Source organism: Lipomyces tetrasporus (assembly GCF_029532465.1).
Source record: "Lipomyces tetrasporus strain NRRL Y-64009 chromosome Unknown POJ06scaffold_7, whole genome shotgun sequence".
NCBI lineage: Eukaryota > Fungi > Ascomycota > Lipomycetes > Lipomycetales > Lipomycetaceae > Lipomyces > Lipomyces tetrasporus.
The window spans coordinates 807,690-830,109 of record NW_026611602.1 but is presented as its reverse complement, the minus strand read 5'-3'; the positions used below and the strand labels follow the sequence as shown (position 1 = coordinate 830,109).

The following is a 22,420-nucleotide window of genomic DNA, read 5'->3' as shown; positions in this document are numbered from 1 at the left end:
CATCTAACTTCTGACACTACTAGATTCCTCTATGAATCAAAATGATACTTATGTATCGACTAGCACGAGACCGTGTTACGAGCCTGTCTATCTCGTTCTGTTGTTGCGAGCACCAGGTCCTGCACGCGGCCGGCCATCGGACGACTCGCCTCATTTGGACCAGCTTGGAACGGTGGGATTCCGCCTGAACAGTGCCAAGCAAAATATATTAATGCCCCTCACCGCAAACCCGAATTGGCTTGCCGACTTCAGCATCTGTCCTACCCAAGTCGTCCCGCTTAGTCCAAGGGCTCGGTTTTTGCTTGATTGGCGTCTGGCGAGGATGGTTTAAATTTCTGTCATGTGGGGATCTTTAACTGGTCGGTCGGTTTTGGGCGAGGATCGGCGGAATCGTACGAGGTCGATAAGTACGGGATATTCCTGCAGCAGGTTTATTTTACAAGTTTGTGATACTTTCAGGTTTACAAATTAAGTACATCCAGTCTATGCTCAATGGTTAAATGCCAGGCGAACAAAAGCCCAATTCGGCCGGCCAATTTTGCGAAATGCGTCAAATGGCCACACCCAAAAGAACCACCCCACAAGACAGAGTCGCCGGTTGGTTCTGTCCCGAGAGTTTTTTTGTGCTCCCCGAATCCCAAGATTTTAAGTTTGGTCACAGAAGTGGACCTCCCCTGAACACAAATCCAAAATCCGAATCCAAAAAAGCCTAATCCCCCTCTCCGCCCCCCGGTTTACCCCCCTCCTCCCCCCACATCTCCCGAATAAGAGGACCGGCCGCCCCCCACACACACTTGGAGTTTAGACAAAAAGGATAAATCAGGTAGTTCCTGCTGCGGACTTTTATTCCGGCTTTTCTCTAGCACGGAAGCCGCGTACGAAGGGCACGATCGTCGGTTTGGCGCCGTGGATACGCTCGTCGGTCCGTCGGTGGCTTGATTGGCAAAACCGCGGTTTGCCGAGATACGCCATGCAGAAGAAAACTCGGGGTATACGTTCTAACAACCAAACAAATCGCCGCCTAGCGCCGCTAAACCCACTTCGTGCACGATGAGGACAAACAAATAAAACAAAAGGAGAACTTCCTAGTTTTAAATGCTAAGGACCTTTCACGACTATGATTGATAGGACCCGAGAGAGGGGGGGAGGGGATTTGCCAGAGCTAAGGTTTGCTAGGCGCAGGCTTAGCGCAGTGTCTAATTGCGGATCCGCGCACACGTAAGTGTTTCCTTTGACGGGTTGTATAAAGTCGTATGTGGCCCGTATACGGGGCCGAACCGACGACGGGTTAGGAGCCCAGGGACGCTGGCTAAACATCTGACGCGGGTTTTTGCGCGAACCGGCAAGCCAGCTGGGGTCGTTGACGTTGCCGGATTGGCCGGGGGGGGGGGGGGGGGGGGGGGGGGCACAAAGTTGACCGCGGCCGGTCTGGCTGCACCAAGCAAGACCTAGCAGGAACTAGCTCGCGGCAAAATACTAGGCAGCAATAATTGAGCCGTCACCTCCAGAACGGCGCCCGGCACGGGCACAATAATAATCAGATTCCCGCGAGAAGCGGCCGCGCGGTATTTTTTTGTGCTGACAAGTGTTAGCGTATAAACCTGCCCCGGCTTAGCGGCACAAATGCTCGATAATGACTCATGCATAGTCTTGCTACAGACTGGCCGCCTTAGCTTGCGCTACATACACTTCCCAATAGTTGCGCTTTGCCTAACGAAGAAGCACTGTAAATGCCATTGTGGCAATGAAATATAACCACATTCGGCTGCCAGTCTGACCGACTGCGGTTGTGTGTCGGTATGTTTTGGGGGTCGTACGCGTGTTGGTCCAAGGCAACTCTTAGCTCGCGGATTTCTTGACATAAAATAGATAAATTATTATATACAAAAGAAGAAAGACGATTACAAATCTTGCCCCGGTCAGCGTACCCAACGATTATATAACTCGAGACAAACAATAATCAAACGCATCCATACTAAAATCGATCCAAACAAAGCCAGTGCGTCCTATCCATTAATCAAGTCACACAGTAACCAAAACCGTCCCAATAATGTCAAAAAGGAAATGTAGAACCCCGCAGTTTTTGACGACCTGTATAGTAGAAAACCGAATTAAAAATGTCCCATCCACACATTCTAAAATAGAGAGTCCGCTGAATATAAATACACGTTATACACAAAACACAACCTGTAGGTCACACGGCCACCTGGGTCGCTATGCTGGCAAGCTCGTCAAGCCGGCTGGCGGCAGCGTCTGCGCTTGCCGACGGACTTGCTTGCATGACTGGCAGAGGCAGCGATGATGGCGCCGGTGAGTACTGCGGCTGCTGTGCCGATTGGTATTGCAGGTGCGACGGTTGTGGCTGGCGAGGCGCCAGAGTGTGGTACTGCGACGGGAACGACTGCTGCGGCAAAGCAGGCGGAGGAAGAGGCGAGAATGGTGAGCGCGGGGAGTACTGAGGCTTATATGGAGTCTGCTGAGGCGATTGCAGCGGCGGCAGCTCTGGAGTCGCCCGCTCGGCCTTAAATCGCGGATCGTAGTACGACGGCGGATAGCCGCCGGTCGGCGTGTAATCGACACTATGTCGCTGGTGATGATGCGTCCTGAACTCCTGGTTCGTCTCGCGCTTTGCGGCCGCGGCGGCTGCGACAGGTCCAGGCTGGCGGCCGGCAGCAACGACGCCCGAATGCGACGACCTTCTCCTGCGGGCCGCCTGGATCGCAGCCGGACTGGCAACGCCTGTCGTGACCGCGCGCAGACTTCCGTTGGCCGCCGCCAACCCAAGGCTATTCCGCTTTGCGCCCTGGGCCTGGTGGGTCCGGTAGTGCTGCATGCAGTTGTCCTGGCGCGAGAACCGCGCCCCGCACCCTTTTTCCGGACACACGTAGTTCTTCTCGCCAGTGTGGATGCGCATGTGGCGGGCGAGATGGCCGGACGTCGTGAACGACTTGCCGCAGTGACACGTATACCGCCTGGTCTTGCGGACGGGCTCGGCGCCGCTGGTCGCTGCTGCGGCTGCCGTTGGCGGCGGCGGCGAATACTTTGTTACTCGGGACGGCCGGCGCGGGGACGTGTCTGCAGACGCGGTCGCCGGCGCTATAGACGACATGTTGGCGGACGGCGCCAGCGGAGAAGCAGAACGGGCGTGCTGGTATGGAGGCGCTGTGGATGATGTCTGGTAATGCTCGGCCAAGGGCGGCGACGGCATCATGTTGTAGCCCGACTGGTCTTGCCGCGGCGGCTGCGGTGTCTGTGACGGCACATACCACTGCTGGGCCGGGGCTGGGGCTGGAGCCGGCGGTGGAGGAGACGCGTACGTGTAGTTGCCGTTGTACTGTTGTCCCCTCGCGTAGCTATAGCTTGATGAGTACGGCTCCTGGGGAGGCGGATAGGCGGCATCGTGGACCACAGAGTGGGGATGATCGGAGTAGGGGGGAATCGCGGGAAGGTTGTGTTGATAAGACGGCGGTGGTTGGTAGCCGGGATCAACAGAGAGCGGTACTGAACACTGGGACGTCGTCCTACTCGAGGGCGATAGAGGCGGAGTTGGCGCGGGGATGTGCGGCAGCTGGTGCGGGTCGTCGCATAGTAACGAGACGGCATGGCCAGACGCCGTAATGACGTGCGGGATCATGACTGCCGGAAGTCGAGGGGATCACAGACTGGATTGGGTGCGACGTTGGCAGGACGAGGAGGAGACAGGCAGCGAGGGACTAAAGGCAGAAGAAACAGAAAAGAAGACGACGAGGCCGCGCGACGGCGCGGGGTATGAGCAGGCGGAATGGTATTTGAAATGTCCGTGTGGGAGGAAGAGGGCGCGAGAGAGCCGTCCAGAGGGCAATAAAGGGCTAAAGGGCCAAACGGCGGACTGCGAACTGGAACCCAGCGGCAGCATGAAGACGAGTGCCGTACCCAGGCCAGCGGGTACGGTACCTTGTTGATTCGAGTAGCATTGTGCCAAAAACGACCGTCTGTGGGCCCGTGTGTCAAGGCAAGTCACAAAAAAGCCTTCGCGGAGGTTCGGACCCGCACCCTGCCTTGTGTTCGTACCCGTGCAAGGTACCATGCACACAGGCGCATCCATCTCGCAAACATGCAGGGCCCGCTTCCTCCGCCTCAGCCGCGCGCATGGCTCACACAAAACCCTCGCTTGCCCTTCGCAATACGGTACTGTACACCTTGCCTTGCAGTACATTCCGGACCAGATCACACCGCGCGCGGCGACATTACCCACGAACAAGTAGGTGGTCGGCGTCTTTGCAGCCCCAACCCCGGTGGCCAACGAACGTGAAAGGAGAGGGTGAGTGCCGAGCACACCACGCGGTTTGTAATGTCATATGCTATTCTCGTGGTCGACACATGCTACCTGCACCATCGCTTGGCCCATGCAGGCCGAACCGGGTCCGAACCCAAAATCCGAGTCTCACGCAAGCGAGCGAGCGAGCGAGCGATCCGAGACCCGACTGGACCCCGTCTGGACCCGACGATCCCAATTAAGGGATCAGTTGTCCGTTTTCGTCGACTGCGGCCCACATTAGCAGGCGGGCGGAACATGCCGCGGTCCAGCAATTGTTGCAAACAAACGACGACATCGTGACCACAGCCAAACCGCACTAATGCGATGCGAAGCGGCGCATTTTTGTTTTCTCGCTACGCCAACAACAGCAACAACAACCAACACTGGCAGTGAGATCCTTAATATCGGTTACTTTAGAGCGCGGCCCTGACTCGGGTTCTGACACGCCAGCACTACTGCATTAGCTCGAGTCTCGCCCATAGCCGATAAACCATTCGTTCGCAACTCCGCCAAATCAAAGCCGACACTACCGGCCCTGTCGCCGCGGTTCTCATCATGCCCAGCCGACAGATCGTTTTCGGTGGATCGATTGACGTCAGCGATTGGCCGACGCAGGATTTCACTTGACACTATTATATGCTTACTAAGTGACCGTCGTGCGGGGCCTCCTCAGTCGTGGCGGGCGGGGTAGAACCCTTTCTTTTTTTGTTTGGTGTTCCCAGCGCGGTGGGAGCGACTATAACTGCTGATCATGTGCTACCCAACATGGCCTAAAAAAGTGACGTGTATTAATTAGCAGAGATTGTCTCGCTTATGAGCCTGGCAGGAGCCCAGCCAGACCCCGCGGGCCCAGCAGGGACCCAACTCTTGTTCGGATCGTGTCACATTGTAGGCCAGCGGACGCAACATTCGGAAATTCATTACCTAACCAAGCCCTGGACCGGCTTCGAATTTGCAATCATAAAGCGCATTCAGCGACGATGCAAGTAATTTACTTGCCGGAGGCCAGACGCTCGTTATTGTGTGCGTGGCATCCCGCCGTCATCACCCACACACGTGCCTGGCCGGTTCCCACCAATCAAACCGGCGGAATGTTAGTCGTGGGCAGCGGGCGGCTGCGCGAAATGAAAACGCGCTCGCGTACGGCTGACTTGGGCGACGATCATGATAAAATGAGTGGTGGCACCACCCACACAAACATTTACTTCCACTGTCGTGCTGCCTGTGCACGCGCCAAGTCAAAGGACGCGAGAGACGTTGTGGGTGCCGCAACACGACGGCGCAGGGTCACCACCAACATGAAATACATAGCATCACATCGTAGTTTATTAAGTTAGTGTAGATCAGCTTTGTCTGTCTGCCATGTCGATCCTCGCCTGCAGCTGGATTTAATCTCCCAAATAATACCGAGCAAAACCGAAGCCGACGGATATCTGACCATCTTGCGGGACCATTTGGAAAATAGCATGCTAGATATTAATCTCCAGTCCGGGTGCCACTCGCCTCGTCGATCGCCAGCAAATAATTGTCCGTACTGGCTACTTTTTTCTTTCTGGATACCAGTCCATAGACCGTGTTGGTTTGGACCAGGGGCTAATCGGGGGTAAGGGCAGCGCCAGGCGCGACAACCCAGACCCTTCTTGACTGTGTCTGCTAACTTAACTCGCAACTGGCACAAGGGTTCGTGTGCACGACCCAAGAGACACCCTTGTATTAGACGGCACCAGACCCAACGACACGAACCCTTGTGCCAGTTGCGAGTTAAGTCTAAGTTGGCACTGACACCGCTTAATGGCGCAACTTGGCGTGGCTCACAATCCGCTCACATCCTCGCATCGATTTGACGAGTCTCGGACTATTTGTTGTAGCAAACCGCGATTCATGCCGTCTTTTAGTCCTGGTCCTGGTCCGGCTTGTGTGAATCCGCAGTCATATGTTTGTGGGCCGTGTGCAGTTGGGTGCAGACGGTTATGAGGGCTGCCGACGCTAGTCTGAAAACAGTGCTAGCTGACAAGACCTATCTAGCGCGGCGGAGTGCAGGCAACGCGTGTCTGCTTATGGCGATCTTTGTTACGACCAATACAGACGGCATGCCGCGGCAGAAATCTTCTGCTCGTTCTGGCGTAATGAACCCGGGTGGTCGCCCCAAACGGTTCCACCGTGGCGTCGGTGAGGCGGTGTGGGTGGACCCTTGCGTACCCGTTATTCAGCACTATCGCCGTATCATGTGGCCTGGGGCCCCCCACCCACCGTAGGGCTGCAGCTAACTTCCGGCTCCAACCGGTCCTTCGCGTGCTTATATAACCCTGATCGCTGCTTGCTGGACTCGGGCCCACCCGATCCTTGCCACAAAATAATACCTAACAATAGATCGTATCATACCTTGCGTCGTCGGTACAATATCGACACCTCTATATGACACGTTGTAGCATGCAGGAACATTCTAAGCGACGGCCTCCACAATCACTCAACATTCGTGCTGACCGTGGGTGGCGAGTAGTAAATCCCGATTTAGATTTCATTCTTCAGATGTGTCACCTGCACCCAATATTTTAGCAGCCCTGCTTGTCGTCCGCATGGACTCCACACTATCGTTTGCAGAACAAGACCAGGCTCGCAGTTTAAATCAAAGATGCCAAATTCAATATAGCACACACGGTCTCCGTCTTCGGCCCCGGTCGTGGTTAAAGCTACAACCGCCGCCCGGCCTAGGGTTTGGCTCGGAACCACCCAAGCTTTTAGAACAAAACTTTAAATGGGTTGCTCGTCTGCGGGAACAATGCAATCCGCGCGTAGCGTGAATATTTGAGCATGCTGTGGTTCCCTGGAGCGTACCTTTGTTTCACAAATGTCCGGCACGTAGGACATTACACTCTTCCCATAACTTTTGATTTTGTTTTGCTTCTGTCGTCAGTCGAAAATAATAAAAAAGAGCTTTTTCTGTGGTATTAGCTAGCCAGTCATTTCATGGGCGTCGGTATTTTGGCGTACGTCTCGGTCGGCCCGCGGATTTCGCACCCTTGGTCCCGGGTTTGCAGCCGACGACGCTAATCAGAGCGGCAGCATTCGAGGCAAACTTGATCAGGCTCGCGAACTTATGCTGTTAAAACTGTACCAGAGCCATGTGCCGGCTCGGCTTGCGTCTGCGACGTTGTTTCAGTGTGAGCCCAGCCGGCGTGTACGTCTGGTTTGGCTTGCTGGAACCCAGCCCACCAGTCGTCGAGGCTTGTCAATGGCGAATTGCTTGATCGGTTCAGCATGGGCTGTTCGGTGTCGTTTCCATTGAATTGGGCATACTCTCTCGATCAACGAAACCTTCGCATGAAACCCGGTTGGTCCTTACTGCGGAAATGCAGCGGCTACTATTTTATCGGCATGTTAACGCGTTGCGTATCTGTTGAGGTCTCTGGCTGTTTAATGGTGGTGAAACCTAGCGAACCGGCCAATCGAAGCAATAGCGTGTGTCCAGCAGTCAGTTCGGCGACCGTTTTCGTGTCGAAGACTCACAGACCACGTACTTTACTACTAATTATACTAATAACAATTGCCCGCGGGGGGAACGGTGTGGGCCGTCCGCCACGAGCGGAGGACCCGCTGCCACTGCGAATACGCTCAATACGGGTATCCGGCATGCAGTTACCGCATCCGCGCTCTCCAGTACTGTCCACATCAGTTGTAAAACTCGGAGCCCGGCTGCGTGATAGAGTGAATTACCGGCGGGTTAGACCATTAAAGCATCGAGCATTGATGGCCAAAAGTTCCACTGTCGTGTATTCGCTATTACTGCATTTATTGCTCTTGTGGTTGCCGTTATTTTTGTGGACAGAAGGTGAGACTGATATCGCAACTGGCCTCTCGCCGCCACAACTCGCACACTGCTAGAGGCGTTTAGCGGTTTGTTTTACAGGCAAGGTCATTAACCGCGCGTCATTCAAGCCTACGCGTATTGCACTTGCGTGTTGTGCGGTCGTGTTACGTGACTTACGTCTCCACACCCTCAGGTAACAAGTAATTTACCAGTGGCCGGTCGACGGCGCGGTTGAATGTCATCTATCATCTTTTCGTTTTTGTACACGATTTACATTTTATCTCAAGAGCAGTCTAAATGGCATGAGATGTCAAGGGGTGATAGTTAACGGCCTCGCTTTCGCCGCATATTCATGACTTCGTAAATAACTCGGCATCTTTGCTCCCCCCAGTACGCCCCACCAGAGCCCCAGCGAGTGTATAACTAGGCACTAGCCGCTGCACAAGATAAGTCGAACGGGGATCCGTGAGTCGGAACGGAGGCGGCAGAAGCGTTGCGCCAGCGGGAGTGGGGACTCCCGAATTGATATCGAGATGAGAGCAAAAAGGTTAACTTGACCACCTTAACTTGAACGGGGGCCCCATATCGTGAGGCTCAGGAGGCAGCTCGAAAACTTTGCCCCGAGCCTCCGCCCGAACACGAGTTCCCACTTGTCGGCCGCCTTTCTGCTGCGTGTTTTGCGTTGGCAGCAGTGGTTGCGCCGAGATAAGCGAAAATATAACTTGGCCAGTAGTTGCGGGGTGTTAATGGGACTTCTTTGGTGGTTGATTGAAGGGTGAATTCCAGTTCTCGCCGGTCATTTATATCAAGCAAATTCAGTTTCTGATCGTTTTTGCGCCAACTTATTGTGTTATATGCGGATGATTACATTGACTGTGATTTGCATATGGTACGGAACCGTATGCAAATTCGACAGAACGCAATAATGGATACTTACCATTGCTACATATTTTGCTGTGAGTGTCTCGATCGACCACAATGTAAATCATCAAAAATTTTCTTCAACACGCATGTATTATATTCCATATCGCGATCTAGGCCTCGTTCCAGTTGTCGCTAAAGAATTGTGAAACAACTCGGCCGAAATATACCCTAAAGCGGATTCGTCAGGGGGTTAACCTCAACAAGCTGCCTGCTGATAAAGCTCTTGGTGCAGCGAAACAGATGGCGTGGTTCTATAGATAGACGAGATTATAACGACAGGTGCTTGATTATATGCACAGTTTGTTAGACAGTTTGACTATATCCAATATGCTCGATCGTTTTGGCCGCAGTCGACAACTCGGGACCAGCGCACATTCCAATAAGCACGTATGGGAAATCGGCTCATATACGTGTCACGTATTTTCATTCACAAAGTTTATTTGATGAGGGTTCTATAAAACAGCTGATCTCGATGTCTGCAGTCAGAGTCTAAGTTTCTGCCTTTTTTTCAGTTTCATGCAGCCTTCTCAGGGCCCCCGCCGCTGAACTCTAGCCAAGGGTCCTTTCGGCTTCTGCGTCGGCTTCGGCGCGGCGCACGGCACGATTCGATTGTGAGGCTCCGGGAACGAGGCAGGAAAATCTTTCTGCGCGAGAAATGGGACCTAATCGAAGCTGGCGAATAGAATTTCATTTCTTGAGCCCTTTTTTTCTCAAATGACTCAATAGACTTTGGCCTCATGGTCTTCATTGCCACCCGATGGCAGCATTGTCGTCTTGGCCCTCTCGATCGCTCTGGCGGCTGGTTACCCACGTGCGCGATCACGCCAGGTGCATAGTACACCGCGGTGGCTCACTATACCTCACTATACACACCTCCGCAGTCATGGTCATAACTAACGTTCAGCTTTGGTCCCAGAGTGCGCCCACTAGTGTTACTGTGCATGGGGCCCACAGAATCAGACCCTGACTTGCAAGGGCCCGTAGCTTTGGGCCCTGAACTAGCGCTGGCGACTCTGACGCAGGAGCGAGCGGGCGACGCCTTTGAGATAAAAGCAAGCACAGGCAATCAACCCGGTCTTAAAATAGACTGCTGGTGCTGCAGACGGGACAGTACGATGTAGTGTCAACATGGACGCCAGGAATCGGAAAAAATTCGCGAGGGTCGCTTCTAACGCCGACATTTGGCAGCCGCGGAAGCCAGCCTCACGCTTTGACAAACGCCGGCGGCCAATACGGGGATAATGAATCCGGCAAATGCCCGGTGTGTCACCCGCAATCTGGTGACGATCAGTTACTATTTTGGACTCTGGCAATGCAGATACGTACCCGCGCGTCTTCCAAGACGATCAGGGCAAGGGGCCGACAATTGGCGGGTCAGACTGACTCGAACCCTTGTATCACCCAGGGCTAGTGATTGCACTGCCACAAGGGTCGCGTGTTCAGGCTGTGAGCATACAGACCTCGACAGTATGCAAGCTTCAAATTATCCGCTGCAAGTCTGTAGGTTCTTCCTTCACTACCATCAGTCACAATGCATGTCGCCACTTGACTAAGACAACAAAAATCCTTGTTCCCACTAGCGCTGGACGACTGCACGTACAGTTGTATGGTTGGACAAGACAGTACTGTCAGTGTGATTTTTCGCAACTAAAGCCCGATGACAATATATGCTTGTAGTGACAATTGTCATATAATATTGGTTTAGAATATATACTTGACATCCCTTATTAGTAATCCCAATAACAAAGCAAAAAAAAACACCTTTGGTAAGCCCAACATGACGCATGACTATTTACTAACGACACTCCTTTTCCGCCCACCATCGATCTTGATAGAACAAAGCTACCGCGACGACTCTGCTCGAGGACCGCGTTTTCGTCGTCGCCGCGAACTTTGAGCAACAGATTCATGAGCACTTGACGACGACGCGACCTTATCCTCATCCTCTTCCTTCTTAATCCGTGGCTCGTCGCCCTCCACGTCCAATAGATTCCACACATCGTCGATATCATCCTCATCATCGTCGTCGCTTGCCTCTTCATCGTGCAATCGGACACGTTTCTTGCGTCCCTTTTTGCTCGCGTCTTCATCGGCTACGCTGTCCTCTTCATCGTCTTCATCCTCCGTCTTCAACGCCTTGCGCCGTTTTCGACCACCGTCGGTTGTGACACGGTCGTCTTCCTCGTCACTTTCGCGCTCGGACAAGGGCTCAGACGGAACTGTACTGCTTCCATCAACGATGCACACCGCTGACAACTTTGTACCGACAAACACCTTCGCGACAAGCTCGCGCGTTTGTAAATTGTACACACGCAGGAACCGATCAAGTCCTCCAGTCGCGAGCAACGGCACGTCGCCAGATGCTGTTCTAGCCATTGAAGACTGCCGTGACGACTCCCTAGAATTTGAGTCGTCTGAGGTGCTGATTGTCGACGACACGCTTTCTTGGTCAGGGAAAAACGAGTCGAGACAGAGTATCGATCCCGCGGCCCCAGAATAGTGACCTCCCTTGCGCCCGTTAATTACATTGAACCGTGCAGTAGTGGAGTTTGTATCGCAGTAGATGATCTCAGTGTCGCTAGTATATGGAGACAGCGCTATGAGGGGATGGTCTCCGACCTCAACATTCACAATCGGCTTGCGTGAATATTTGGTCTCATAAACGCGAACCTACAACGTTAGCAACAATTTGTCCAGTTAATTGCAGTGAGATGGAAATCATACATGTCCAAATCTTGTACTGACGACCAGCTTGAAATCGCTTGTGCTATCTCTGTTCACGTCCAAAAACCTAATATCACTAATCCAGACCGGTACACGCAGGTCAAGTTCATCGTTTTTGACGTTTTTGGCTTTCCATAGCTTCCGTCGAGAGAGAGCGCGGCCAGTCGGGGTAGCCGCAATGCACCACGAGGATGATTGGTCGGATTCCGAATCAGCGTTCGAGTCTGGCTCGCGGCGGTAGAGGTTGTCGATCACGCTGACTTCAAGCTCGCGTTCTTTGCCGCCGTATGCAACGACATTGGGTTGGTTAGGATGTACCCGAAACGCGTTGATTGGTTCTCCAAGCAGCTGCCAGAATGATCGTTAGCATTTGTCGTCGAAACGGTAGTCAAAGTACACGAACAGTATAATAATGATTCGTGCTATCAGAAATTGAATGCAAATCTCGCATGACCAACTTGCCGGTCGCCGTGCAGCTGCTCAGCTTGCCCTCGACGTACTCGAGTCCAACAAATGCATCATCAGGCGGGTGCATCATGTCCTTCCATTCCACGAATAGCGCATGCGGCGGGTTGATGTCGTAAAGTTGTATTATTCCCCCTTTGCGCGCTATGCAAATCTGCATTGCATTAATTAATATTGCTACGTGAGACAAGTGGATAGCGTATTAAAAATAACGGGCGTACATATTCCTTGCCAGACTTCAATTTGGCAATGATCATTCGTTGAACGTAAGATGATCTGCCAGCTGAAGCAAAGGTCGTTATCGTGGGCTGTGCAGACTGCTGTATAGATGTGTTGGTGCCGAATGGGAAGGAAATATCTATCGATCAAAGTAGTGTCGTCAGCATAAGTGTGCGCGTGGTTGGCAGATGGAGAACAATACCTTTAAGACTTCCCGAGTCTTCTGCTGCTACTAGGACCTTCATCTTGGTTTGTCTAGATTCTTACTCTCCTAATCTTGCTGACAGGATTTTCTATTTTCTTCAGATAAGTAGCTTTCCGCAATAGCCCAGGTCTCGTTCGGTATCGCGAACGCGCATTGACAAAAAGAACACCGTCCAGGATCGCTGACAATTTCAAGCCACAAATCTAAACCACGCACAAAGCTATACTATCGTCCGTTGCCGCTGGTCGCTTATTGTTGTAATCTGAGCAGGCTATAACCTCTGCTGTTTACAGTCGGATCTTGACGTGTTGCAAATCGCAACAGAAAAGTTGAACCGAGCCAAACGCCTCCGAGATGCAAAATTTCGAAGCGGCGGAATTTTCGGTGGTACCCACGTCAAGTTGAAGCTTGTAAAAGTCAAAACGTCAACAAGCCAGGGAGCCTCACATCATCAGATAGACCAAAGCCAGCCAAGCCAAATTACAGGTTCCTAACTTTCCTTGTGAATTATTTCAACGCCAGTAGCCAATTTCATTCGCCGTATTCTAGTAAATCACAATGGCGTCTTCGCCAGTGTCTGCATCGCCGGGCGGCCATCATCAATCACCAGGAACCCCTTCCACGCCAGCTCCATACTCACAATCACCGTTCAAAGCACTGTACACACCATCACCACCGGTCAACCTTTCGTCGCCGATCACACCAACATCGCGACGCTCAGATATGCACACTCCTACTGAGAATCAGCCAGAATTACCAACGGGATCGTTACCTGCCACACCGAAAGAGATACCCAAGGGCGAATGGCGACATCCAGCGTTTGACCAGTTGCATGATCGGGTGGGCAAGACAGAGTTTACACAGGCTACAAGTCGGAAAATGTTTCTGAACGCGCTTGCATGGCTTGTGTATTCGGTCGTTCTTAGTTGGCTCAAGAAATGGTGTGTTAACATTGTACGCGAACGCGGAAGGCGTAGTCCCGGGAACCTTGACTGACAATGCCATTCAGGAATTGGATGCAAGAATTGTGGGCCATGGATGAGAAGTTTGCAAGGAACATGACCTATATAGGTGAGAGTGCTGACACTTGAATCGATGCTGGCTTGGGCTAATCGTGAACAATAGGAACCATACTACAAATGTTATTTCTATGGAATATAGTAGACGGATTAATTCGGCTCCTGCGACCAAGAGATAAATTGGAAGATATCCCTCTAACTCCAAACCAACGGAAGTTAATGGGATTAGACGTCAACGGTAAGCACAATGGACAGCGAGCCGCAACTGGCGAGATCTGACCTGCCATTATAAATAGTGACGACAAGTTCTCCCGGAAAACCATTGACGCCGCCGAAGTACGTAAAGACGTACCCTCAATCGCGAGAATCTCCACGAGTATCTCCTTTACTCAAGAAATCTATGCAGGACGCCGTGGTGAAGAGTAGGCAAGAGCAGTCTCCACAGACACCAAAGGGCCAGAAGCAGGGTCAGCAACAGCACAGTCCTGCATCGCAGCAGGCAGGTCTACGCGGTTCGCCATCGTCACAAGCATCTGCCATGGGGTTTACTCCTAGCGGAAGGTATCTGTACAATCTGGCTGATTCTCCCGGCCGTAAGTGCGACTACGAGATCCCCCCGTCGTGCATAATCCATACTGATGAAATTATAGGATCGCCGTCCTTAAGAGGACAGAGATAATCTTCAAATGATTTAAATATAAATGATTGTTTCGCTTGGGACCTTTAATATGTATACTACTGTAACTACAAGTTACGACATAATGATAACGCATTTATTATACAAAAGACGGTTTGTCGATATTGCCCGTCTAGCGTAATATACGCCGTCTATGTACACAAATGTTCTTTCCAAATAGTCGTCTACTTGCCCTTCTTCTCATCCGGACGTAAGTAGTACAACTTGGCCCGTCTTGCCTTCTTGACCGCTCTGCTAATGAACTCAAAGTTTTTAACTGATGTGCTATACACTTTAACGCTCATCTCGACGCCTAACTGCGCAACTTCGGACCGTAATCGCACGCTGGTATCTAATCCTCGTCGACGAATTACCATAATAGTACCAACGAATGTATGACTGGTCTCCGAATGGAAATGAACTCTGACAACATCACCCGGTCGAAGCGCGAGGGGACTGCTTCGCTGAAATAACTGTCGTCGCCATCCAGTCGGGTCCAGCTCTGATGTGAGTTTTTGTTCGAGAAGTTGTTTGGGCTCGCTGCCTTTCGGGAGCAGAGATGGTGCAGGCTGGCGTATCTTTATGGGCGCCTTCTTGGCTATATCACACAGTCAGCATTCAATATTCCATATAGAGTTGCAATCATAAAAACTGCCATACGCTTGCTGCTCAATTGATATCCTGCATTCTGAACATGCCGCGAATCCGAGAGGGTGGTTGTCATTTGGTTCCGCAACGCCGTCAAGCAGGTCTCGGCCGCCGAAAATCCTCGAGCAGGCAGCCGCTGTAGAAATGACAAACTCATTTTGTATTCTGCTGCGTAGAGCCGAAGAGTGACACCTATCACCTGTCTATCGGTAAAGAATAGTCGATCGTTTTTGGCGGGCGGGACGAATTTCAGTCCGAGAAAGCTTTCCGTGCGGCTTTACGTATCGGTGGTGTGAGGATTACAGATATGGTGTAAAGCTCGTTTGGCAATTTGGACCAATTTGTCCGAACTTTAGTCAGGGGCGATGTCTGCTAACCGATCATCTCGGGAAACACGGTTTGCCGCAAAATATTGTAAGAAATATAGTTGAGTATGCAATTGTTAATGTTGTTGTACAATTGGCCATTGCCTGTGGGGGCGCTGTTGTAAAAAACCTCACCAATAGTCGGTGACTAAAAACTTTCGCTTGTTCCTCCCAAGTTAACTCGGAGACAAGGACAGAACCCTGCAAACATTGGTTTAAAGACCTTTAATAAGCAGTGAGCGGCAAGTTTATTTCTCCCGCTGAATTGGCGATTTAGGAACATGTTCGGCAGTGCATTGAGGCAGACTCTCCGAGCGAGCCGACTCTTGTTCTCGCGCTCAATATCTACCGGAGTTCCCGATGGCTGGGTGCCGTTGACAGTCAATGGGTTTGACGGCGCCGTTGGAAATACGCCACTGATTTACTTGAAGGGAATCAGTAAGGAGACCGGTGCTAATATCTATGCCAAAGCGGAGTTCATGAACCCTGGTGGATCCGTGAAAGGTACGCCTCACTCTCGCGACAATTGAACCATTGGAAAAGATTATAACTAGTTGATAGACCGTGCCGCTCTCTTTTTGATTAAGAACGCCGAAGCGAAGGGTTGTTAATATTTAAACGCTTTTTATGTTAGTATTGTGTCCTAATTGGTTGGGTAGGCCAACTTCGACCTGGCGGTACTGTTGTTGAGGGTACTGCTGGCAATACTGGTATTGGCCTAGCCCATGTATGTCGACATCGTTCATCACAGAAGGAGTACAACTAAATTACAAGCATAGATCTGTCGTGCTAAAGGCTACAAGTGCGTGATATATATGCCCAACACCCAGAGTCAAGGAAAGGTTGACCTTCTTCGTCTTCTTGGAGCTGAAGTGTATCCTGTGCCGGCAGTCGCGTTCGATAATCCAATGAATTACAATCACCAGGCGAAGAGACATGCGGGTCGGATCTCTAATACATATTGTCGGCATGAGTGAACTAACGGGACAGTAGAGAGTCTAGATAATGCTATTTGGACTGACCAGTTCGACAACCTCGCCAATCGCCAGGCCCACATTGAGACCACTGGCCCGGAGATCTGGCAACAGACTGAAGGAAAAGTTGATGGATTCACATGCTCCACCGGTAACCCGATTTATGGACCTTGAAATGCCGTACAAGACTAATGATTCTCAGGGACCGGTGGCTCTTTTGCAGGTGTTACTCGCTACCTGAAGGACGTCAGTGGTGGTCGCGTCCAGTGTTTCCTCGCGGATCCTCCTGGATCTGTTCTTTACAGCTACGTCAAGAGCGGTGGTACGCTCACTGAGCGATCTGGCTCTAGTATTACGGAAGGTATCGGCCAGGGCCGCGTGACCGACAACTTGGCCCAGGACATTTCGCTCGTTGATGGCGCTCTGTCCATTTCTGACGAGAAAACCATCAAGATGCTCTACCGCCTTCTAGATGAGGAGGGTACGTTGGAATTACAAGTTTGGCTGGAATTGCAATGCTAACGTTCAAAGGTTTGTATCTCGGCGCGTCGACTGCACTAAATGTCGTGGCCGCTTTTGAAATGGCTCAGGCTCTCGGACCCGGCTCTAATATTGTCACTCTTCTTTGCGATGGAGGTACGAATGTCATTAGAGATGATAGTCAGGCTCAATATGGGACTAACTATTCTGCAGCGTACCGATATGCCGACAGACTTTTCAGCAAGAAATGGCTCGAGAGCAAGAACCTATTGAGCTCAATTCCGCAACATCTAGAGAAGTATATTGTCCTTCCATGACCAATGCTTTGCATAGATAGACGATGGATGTTTGGTGCAATATAGCCATGTAGACGATTATACGAATGAAAAAAAGCCCGTATGATTCTTCATTGTCCGATGAATAATGCTAGAATTATTTGCCACATTTCAAATTGCCGTACACGCTTGACACATGGCATTCATTGTCTTTTGCCTGTTGGGAGTTTAAACAAATGCGCCGGGTAAGTGCACAGGACCCTCAAAAAGTTGATGCCTCTGCTGCTTTGCTGGCATCGCGAACCCTAGCTTCGAACGACACACATAAAATTGTTCTCTGTGTACCTTTGTCCTCCTGCTCATTCAGCCAAAAACGCTCCGCTCCTCGCACCTGGTGGAGACTCTCTTCGTCTAGTCTGTGTCTAGTGCCATCGTGCTCGAAGAACAGAACACGGCATCCCGCTTCCACGTGCCGCCGTTCGTCGTCTGGTCTGCTCCACGCTCACGTTGACCTCGTCCGCACTCAGGGTGACCGTCCTCACCCAGCACTCTATCGACTCCAGTTTTCCTTCAATTGCACCATGCCTGAGTCTGTCGTGCCTTCCCTCACAGAGGCAAACGCTGAGGACATTCGCCTGCTCACTCTTGCCGGGCCGATAGCATACTCGACATTCCGTATTTCTGCGTTAGTGTCCTACATCAACACCGCCGTCAATTCTTCCGCTGTGACGGCCATTCGTGCTATCTATGTCCATTACGTCTCCTTACGGTCTAGTGAAGTTCTGAAACCCATATCTGAGTCGCCCAAACGAGCACTTCTTGAGTCGCTCCTGCATTACGATACACCCGCAGACCTCGCTGATCCAGGTTACGCTTCACTCGTCAACGCTGTCGTTACTCATGCATCCCGTCCCGCCGAAGCTGATAATTATCTCATTCGTGTGGTCCCTCGTGTCGGAACTATTTCGCCGTGGTCGTCAAAAGCTACCAACATAGCTCATGTCTGCGGACTCGTAAATGATGTGGAGCGAATTGAACGTGGTGTGGCGGTTATGGTATCTGTCAGAAAAGGATTCCCTCTTATGCAGCATCTTAAGGCAGGTGTTTCCTTGGACTGTTTCTATGACAGAATGACGCAGGTGTGTACATTAATATGCAATTTGCCGCAGTTTGATAATTAAATGGTTTGGGATAGGCTGTTGTCGATCGCGCGCCCACTTACAATGACATGTTTGAGAAGCATGAACCAAAGCCATTGATCGAAATTCAGCTCGGGAAGTCTCCAAAAGATCGTCTTGAAGAAGCCAATAAGAAGTTCGGTCTTGCGCTTGCTCCAGATGAAATTGCATACTTGGTCGAAGCATTCCACCAATTAGGTCCTGGTCGAAATCCAACAGATGTTGAATTGTTCATGTTCGCGCAGGTCAACTCTGAGCATTGCCGACACAAAATTTTTAATGCCGACTGGAAAATCGACGGCGAGGCTAAAGCGTTGTCGCTTTTCAAGATGATTCGAAATACGCACGAAAAGGTCAGCGGTGCGTATACTATCTCGGCATACTCTGACAATGCAGCTGTGATGGAAGGTGCCATGGCCGCGCACTTCGCTCCTAATCTCACGACAAAAGAGTGGTCTCTGAGCTCTGAGCTAGTCCATTACTTGGGCAAAGTAGAAACCCATAACCATCCTACAGCCGTGTCGCCATTTCCGGGAGCTGCCACTGGCTCTGGTGGTGAGATACGTGATGAAGGGGCGGTCGGCAGAGGATCAAAACCCAAGGCTGGACTTGCGGGGTATTCAGTTTCGGACTTGCTGATTCCAGAGTGCCGGCAACCTTGGGAGCTTGATGTTGGCAAGCCAGCACATATTGCCTCCTCGTTGGACATCATGATTGAGGCTCCTATCGGCGGTGCATCGTTCAACAATGAGTTTGGTAGACCATGTATAAGTGGATATTTCAGAACACTTACAACGACATTGCCGCTGTCAAATGGAAAGCACGAGATTCGAGGATATCACAAACCGATAATGATTGCTGGCGGCGTTGGATCCGTGCGACCAATGAATGCCTTGAAGGAAAAGCAAATCACACCGGGTTCATGCGTGATTGTCATGGGCGGTCCTGCAATGCTTATTGGCCTCGGTGGTGGTGCTGCATCAAGTGTTGCCTCGGGAGATACGTCAGTCGAACTCGATTATGCCTCCGTGCAGCGCGGAAATCCAGAAATGCAGAGGCGCGTGCAAATGGTAATTGATGCTTGCGCCGCCATGGGCACTCAGAACCCTATTCAATCAATTCATGATGTTGGAGCCGGTGGCTTGTCAAATGCACTTCCAGAATTGGTTCACGATCATGGACTTGGTGCTAAGTTCGAACTTAGAGATATCCCGTCGTCCGAAGCAGGCATGTCTCCAATGGAAATCTGGTGCTGTGAGGCTCAAGAGCGGTACGTACTTGCTGTCGCGAAGTCAGATCTTGAGACCTTCTCAGCTATTGCACATCGAGAGAGATGTCCATTTGCCGTTGTTGGTCATGCCACTACAGAGCGTCGACTGGTTCTCACTGATAAGTTGTTGGGAACCACACCGATTGATCTGGACATGTCTGTCCTGTTCGGCAAGCCACCAAAGATGTCGCGAACAGCTACCACCCGACATCTCAAGCTACCTCCTTTCGACAGCACATTGGCAACCTATGTCGACGCGAAGGGCAATGTATTGGCTGCTGCACATACTATTGCCGGATCACACTCCCACTCTCTCAGCAATGGCGGAAGTTCAGAGGCAGAAAAACCTCTTCAGCTGGTAGCGTCTCCAGCGTCGCCTCTCAGAGTCGCAGTCGAACGAGTACTGCACTTGCCGTCGGTTGGGTCGAAGTCCTTCCTCATTACAATTGGTGACAGGACAGTCACTGGCCTGATCGCTCGTGACCAGATGGTTGGACCATGGCAGGTTCCAGTGGCAGATGTTGGCATTACGATGTCATCACTTGGTGAAGGCGTTTTGACGGGTGAGGCTCTGTCAATGGGAGAGCGGCCAACACTTGCATTGATTTCGCCGCGCGCGTCTGCACAAATGGCAGTTGCAGAGTCACTTCTAAATCTCATTGCGGCGGACATTAAAGATTTGGAGCATGTGCGCTTGTCAGCAAATTGGATGGCTTCCCCAGCGCATGACGGCGAAGGCGCAGCATTATACGAAGCTGTGCAAGCAGTTGGTCTCGAGATGTGCCCAGAATTGGGTATCAGCATTCCAGTCGGCAAAGACTCGATGTCAATGAAGATGAAATGGGAAGAAGACAAGGGCGGAAAAACCAAGGAGTCCAAAGAAGTCACGGCGCCAGTGTCCTTAATCATAACTGCCTTCTGCGCTGTTACAAATGTTCACAGCACCTGGACACCACAGCTAAGACGAGTTGAGGAGCCTGGTATTGGTAGTACCAAGTTGCTGCTGGTCGACCTTGGGTGCGGAAAGGCCAGGCTAGGTGGATCTGCTGTTGCGCAAGTGTTCGGCAAAGTAGGAAACGTTGCACCTGAAGTCGAATCTATTCCGACGCTCAAGAACTTCATCACAACTGTATCGATTCTTCATCAGATCCCAGACCTCGTTCTTGCGTACCACGACAGATCAGATGGTGGCCTATTAGCTACAGTACTGGAGATGGCATTCGCTGGAAGGGTTGGACTTCACATAGACCTGCCAGACAATGGAGCAGATGTCGTGTCAGTCCTCTTCAATGAGGAACTGGGTGCCGTTTTCCAGGTCAGAGAAGAAGACGTCGAGCGATTTATTGCAATTTTTGAAGCGAATGATATAGACGGACAGTATATCGTGCCTGTTGCCGACGTTCGACCATCAAAAGACCAGGCTGTTACAATAAACTTCGCGGATAATCTTGTCTTCGAATCGACACGAGGGGCACTTCAGCAGGCGTGGTCGCTTACATCGTACAAGATGCAGCGATTGCGCGATAATCCAAAATCGGCGGACCAGGAGTACGCTAATATGCTCGACAATTTCGACCCCGGATTATTGTACAGACTGACGTTCGACGTGAAAGACACTCTAGAGCCAGTAACAGACTCGGATGCAGCCGAAGCGACGATGGTTACACGCGTAGTGACTTTGCCAATATCCAAGCCAAAAGTTGCCATCCTGAGAGAGCAAGGTGTTAATGGCTACGCTGAAATGGCCTACGCGTTCTATGCTTCTGGTTTCACTCCTGTTGACTTGCACATGACCGACATCATCTCCGGCCGGATATCACTAGACAGCTTCGTCGGGTTCGCTGCATGTGGTGGATTTTCATATGGTGACGTCCTGGGTGCAGGTGCTGGGTGGGCTAAGTCCGTGCTGTGGCATCAACATGCGCGTGAGGAGTTTCGCAGATTCTTTAATGATCGTAAGGATACATTTACGCTCGGTGTCTGTAACGGTTGCCAGTTCATCACGCAGCTTAAAGAGCTCATCCCGGGAGGGGAAAACTGGCCCACATTCCAGCGCAACTCATCCGAGCAATTCGAAGGACGTGTCTGTGAGGTCGAGATTGTTGAAGATGCAAAGGAACCGTCGGTATTCTTGCATGGCATGCGTGGATCGAAGTTCCCCATCGCTGTCGCACACGGCGAGGGTCGTGCGGTGTTCGAGAATGTCGAGCAAGCGAAGCGATTAATGCAAGATGGACTTGTGGCCGTGAGATACGTCGATAACTACGGCAAGATCACAGAGAAATATCCGTTCAATCCTAACGGTAGTCCTGGAGGTATTACTGGTGTACGGTCGCCTGACGGTCGTGTGCTCGCGCTAATGCCTCACCCCGAGCGAGTCCTCTTCAAAGAAAACAACTCGTGGTATCCGGTCGAAGAAGGGAAAGATTGGGGTGAGTTTGGACCGTGGATTAGATTATTTAGATCGGCGAGACGGTGGGTTGGAGCCTAAAGGAAGACTGTTAAAATATGGTTTGGGTTGGGGTAAGGCGGAGGTCATCTAAAAGTTATATAGATGTACGGGTTCGGAAGCGAGTTAATTCTCTAATGTACATCTTGTGACGGTAGCTTGTTAATTGTTTATTAACTGTTTATGAGTTTATATAGACGAATTCTTGTGTAATATAATTGGTTGATTGCCTATTCTGCTGCCGGTCGATCATCTTACAATCTTTGATAGCTGCTCTGGTCCTCGAGGGATGTCTACGATGCAAGGTTCGCGTCGAATGCCAACAAAATTGGGCAATGCTGCTCCCCAAGACGTCTAAGCCAGCCATATGGGAGAGTGTAACCCATGCCTGTGAATTAGATCTGGCTATCATAAGCCATCAAGGACGTACACAGGAGCTCAAGG

At 51.3% G+C, this 22,420-nt stretch overlaps 7 protein-coding genes across 7 annotated transcripts; 4 read left to right on the top strand and 3 right to left on the bottom strand.

Moving 5' to 3' along the window:
- Positions 1–1,876: 1,876 nt before the first annotated feature.
- POJ06DRAFT_256624 (uncharacterized protein) lies at positions 1,877–3,847 on the bottom strand. The gene has a single exon (XM_056188044.1). The coding sequence runs from the start codon at positions 3,632–3,634 to the stop codon at positions 2,195–2,197; it is 1,440 nt and encodes a 479-aa protein (XP_056042761.1). The 5' UTR covers positions 3,635–3,847; the 3' UTR covers positions 1,877–2,194.
- Positions 3,848–7,326: 3,479 nt separating this feature from the next.
- Positions 7,327–8,364, top strand: POJ06DRAFT_132610 (uncharacterized protein). The gene has a single exon (XM_056184397.1). The coding sequence runs from the start codon at positions 7,556–7,558 to the stop codon at positions 8,177–8,179; it is 624 nt and encodes a 207-aa protein (XP_056042760.1). The 5' UTR covers positions 7,327–7,555; the 3' UTR covers positions 8,180–8,364.
- A 2,507-nt stretch (positions 8,365–10,871) lies between these two features.
- Positions 10,872–12,682, bottom strand: POJ06DRAFT_198699 (uncharacterized protein; the record flags this gene model as incomplete). The annotated part of the gene is made up of 5 exons (XM_056185124.1): positions 10,872–11,699; positions 11,754–12,101; positions 12,157–12,372; positions 12,440–12,576; positions 12,640–12,682. The coding sequence occupies 5 exons, from the start codon at positions 12,680–12,682 to the stop codon at positions 10,872–10,874; spliced, it is 1,572 nt and encodes a 523-aa protein (XP_056042759.1).
- A 351-nt stretch (positions 12,683–13,033) lies between these two features.
- On the top strand, positions 13,034–14,638 carry POJ06DRAFT_132583 (nuclear pore complex component-domain-containing protein). The gene is made up of 5 exons (XM_056184396.1): positions 13,034–13,583; positions 13,652–13,713; positions 13,768–13,899; positions 13,958–14,254; positions 14,312–14,638. The coding sequence occupies exons 1-5, from the start codon at positions 13,201–13,203 to the stop codon at positions 14,338–14,340; spliced, it is 903 nt and encodes a 300-aa protein (XP_056042758.1). The 5' UTR covers positions 13,034–13,200; the 3' UTR covers positions 14,341–14,638.
- On the bottom strand, positions 14,408–15,499 carry POJ06DRAFT_132574 (translation protein SH3-like domain-containing protein). Its single transcript, XM_056184394.1, has 2 exons — positions 14,998–15,499; positions 14,408–14,935 (listed from the first exon to the last, which is right to left on the bottom strand). The coding sequence occupies exons 1-2, from the start codon at positions 15,140–15,142 to the stop codon at positions 14,523–14,525; spliced, it is 558 nt and encodes a 185-aa protein (XP_056042757.1). The 5' UTR covers positions 15,143–15,499; the 3' UTR covers positions 14,408–14,522.
- Positions 15,493–17,247, top strand: POJ06DRAFT_256609 (tryptophan synthase beta subunit-like PLP-dependent enzyme). Its single transcript, XM_056188043.1, has 8 exons — positions 15,493–15,854; positions 15,912–15,953; positions 16,010–16,077; positions 16,130–16,292; positions 16,344–16,475; positions 16,527–16,805; positions 16,856–16,960; positions 17,018–17,247. The coding sequence occupies exons 1-8, from the start codon at positions 15,632–15,634 to the stop codon at positions 17,119–17,121; spliced, it is 1,116 nt and encodes a 371-aa protein (XP_056042756.1). The 5' UTR covers positions 15,493–15,631; the 3' UTR covers positions 17,122–17,247.
- Positions 17,248–17,424: 177 nt separating this feature from the next.
- On the top strand, positions 17,425–22,224 carry POJ06DRAFT_302251 (CobB/CobQ-like glutamine amidotransferase domain-containing protein). Its single transcript, XM_056190758.1, has 2 exons — positions 17,425–18,218; positions 18,275–22,224. Exons 1-2 carry the CDS (start codon positions 17,661–17,663, stop codon positions 22,016–22,018), a joined length of 4,302 nt encoding a protein of 1,433 aa, XP_056042755.1. The 5' UTR covers positions 17,425–17,660; the 3' UTR covers positions 22,019–22,224.
- The last annotated feature ends 196 nt before the right edge of the window (positions 22,225–22,420 follow it).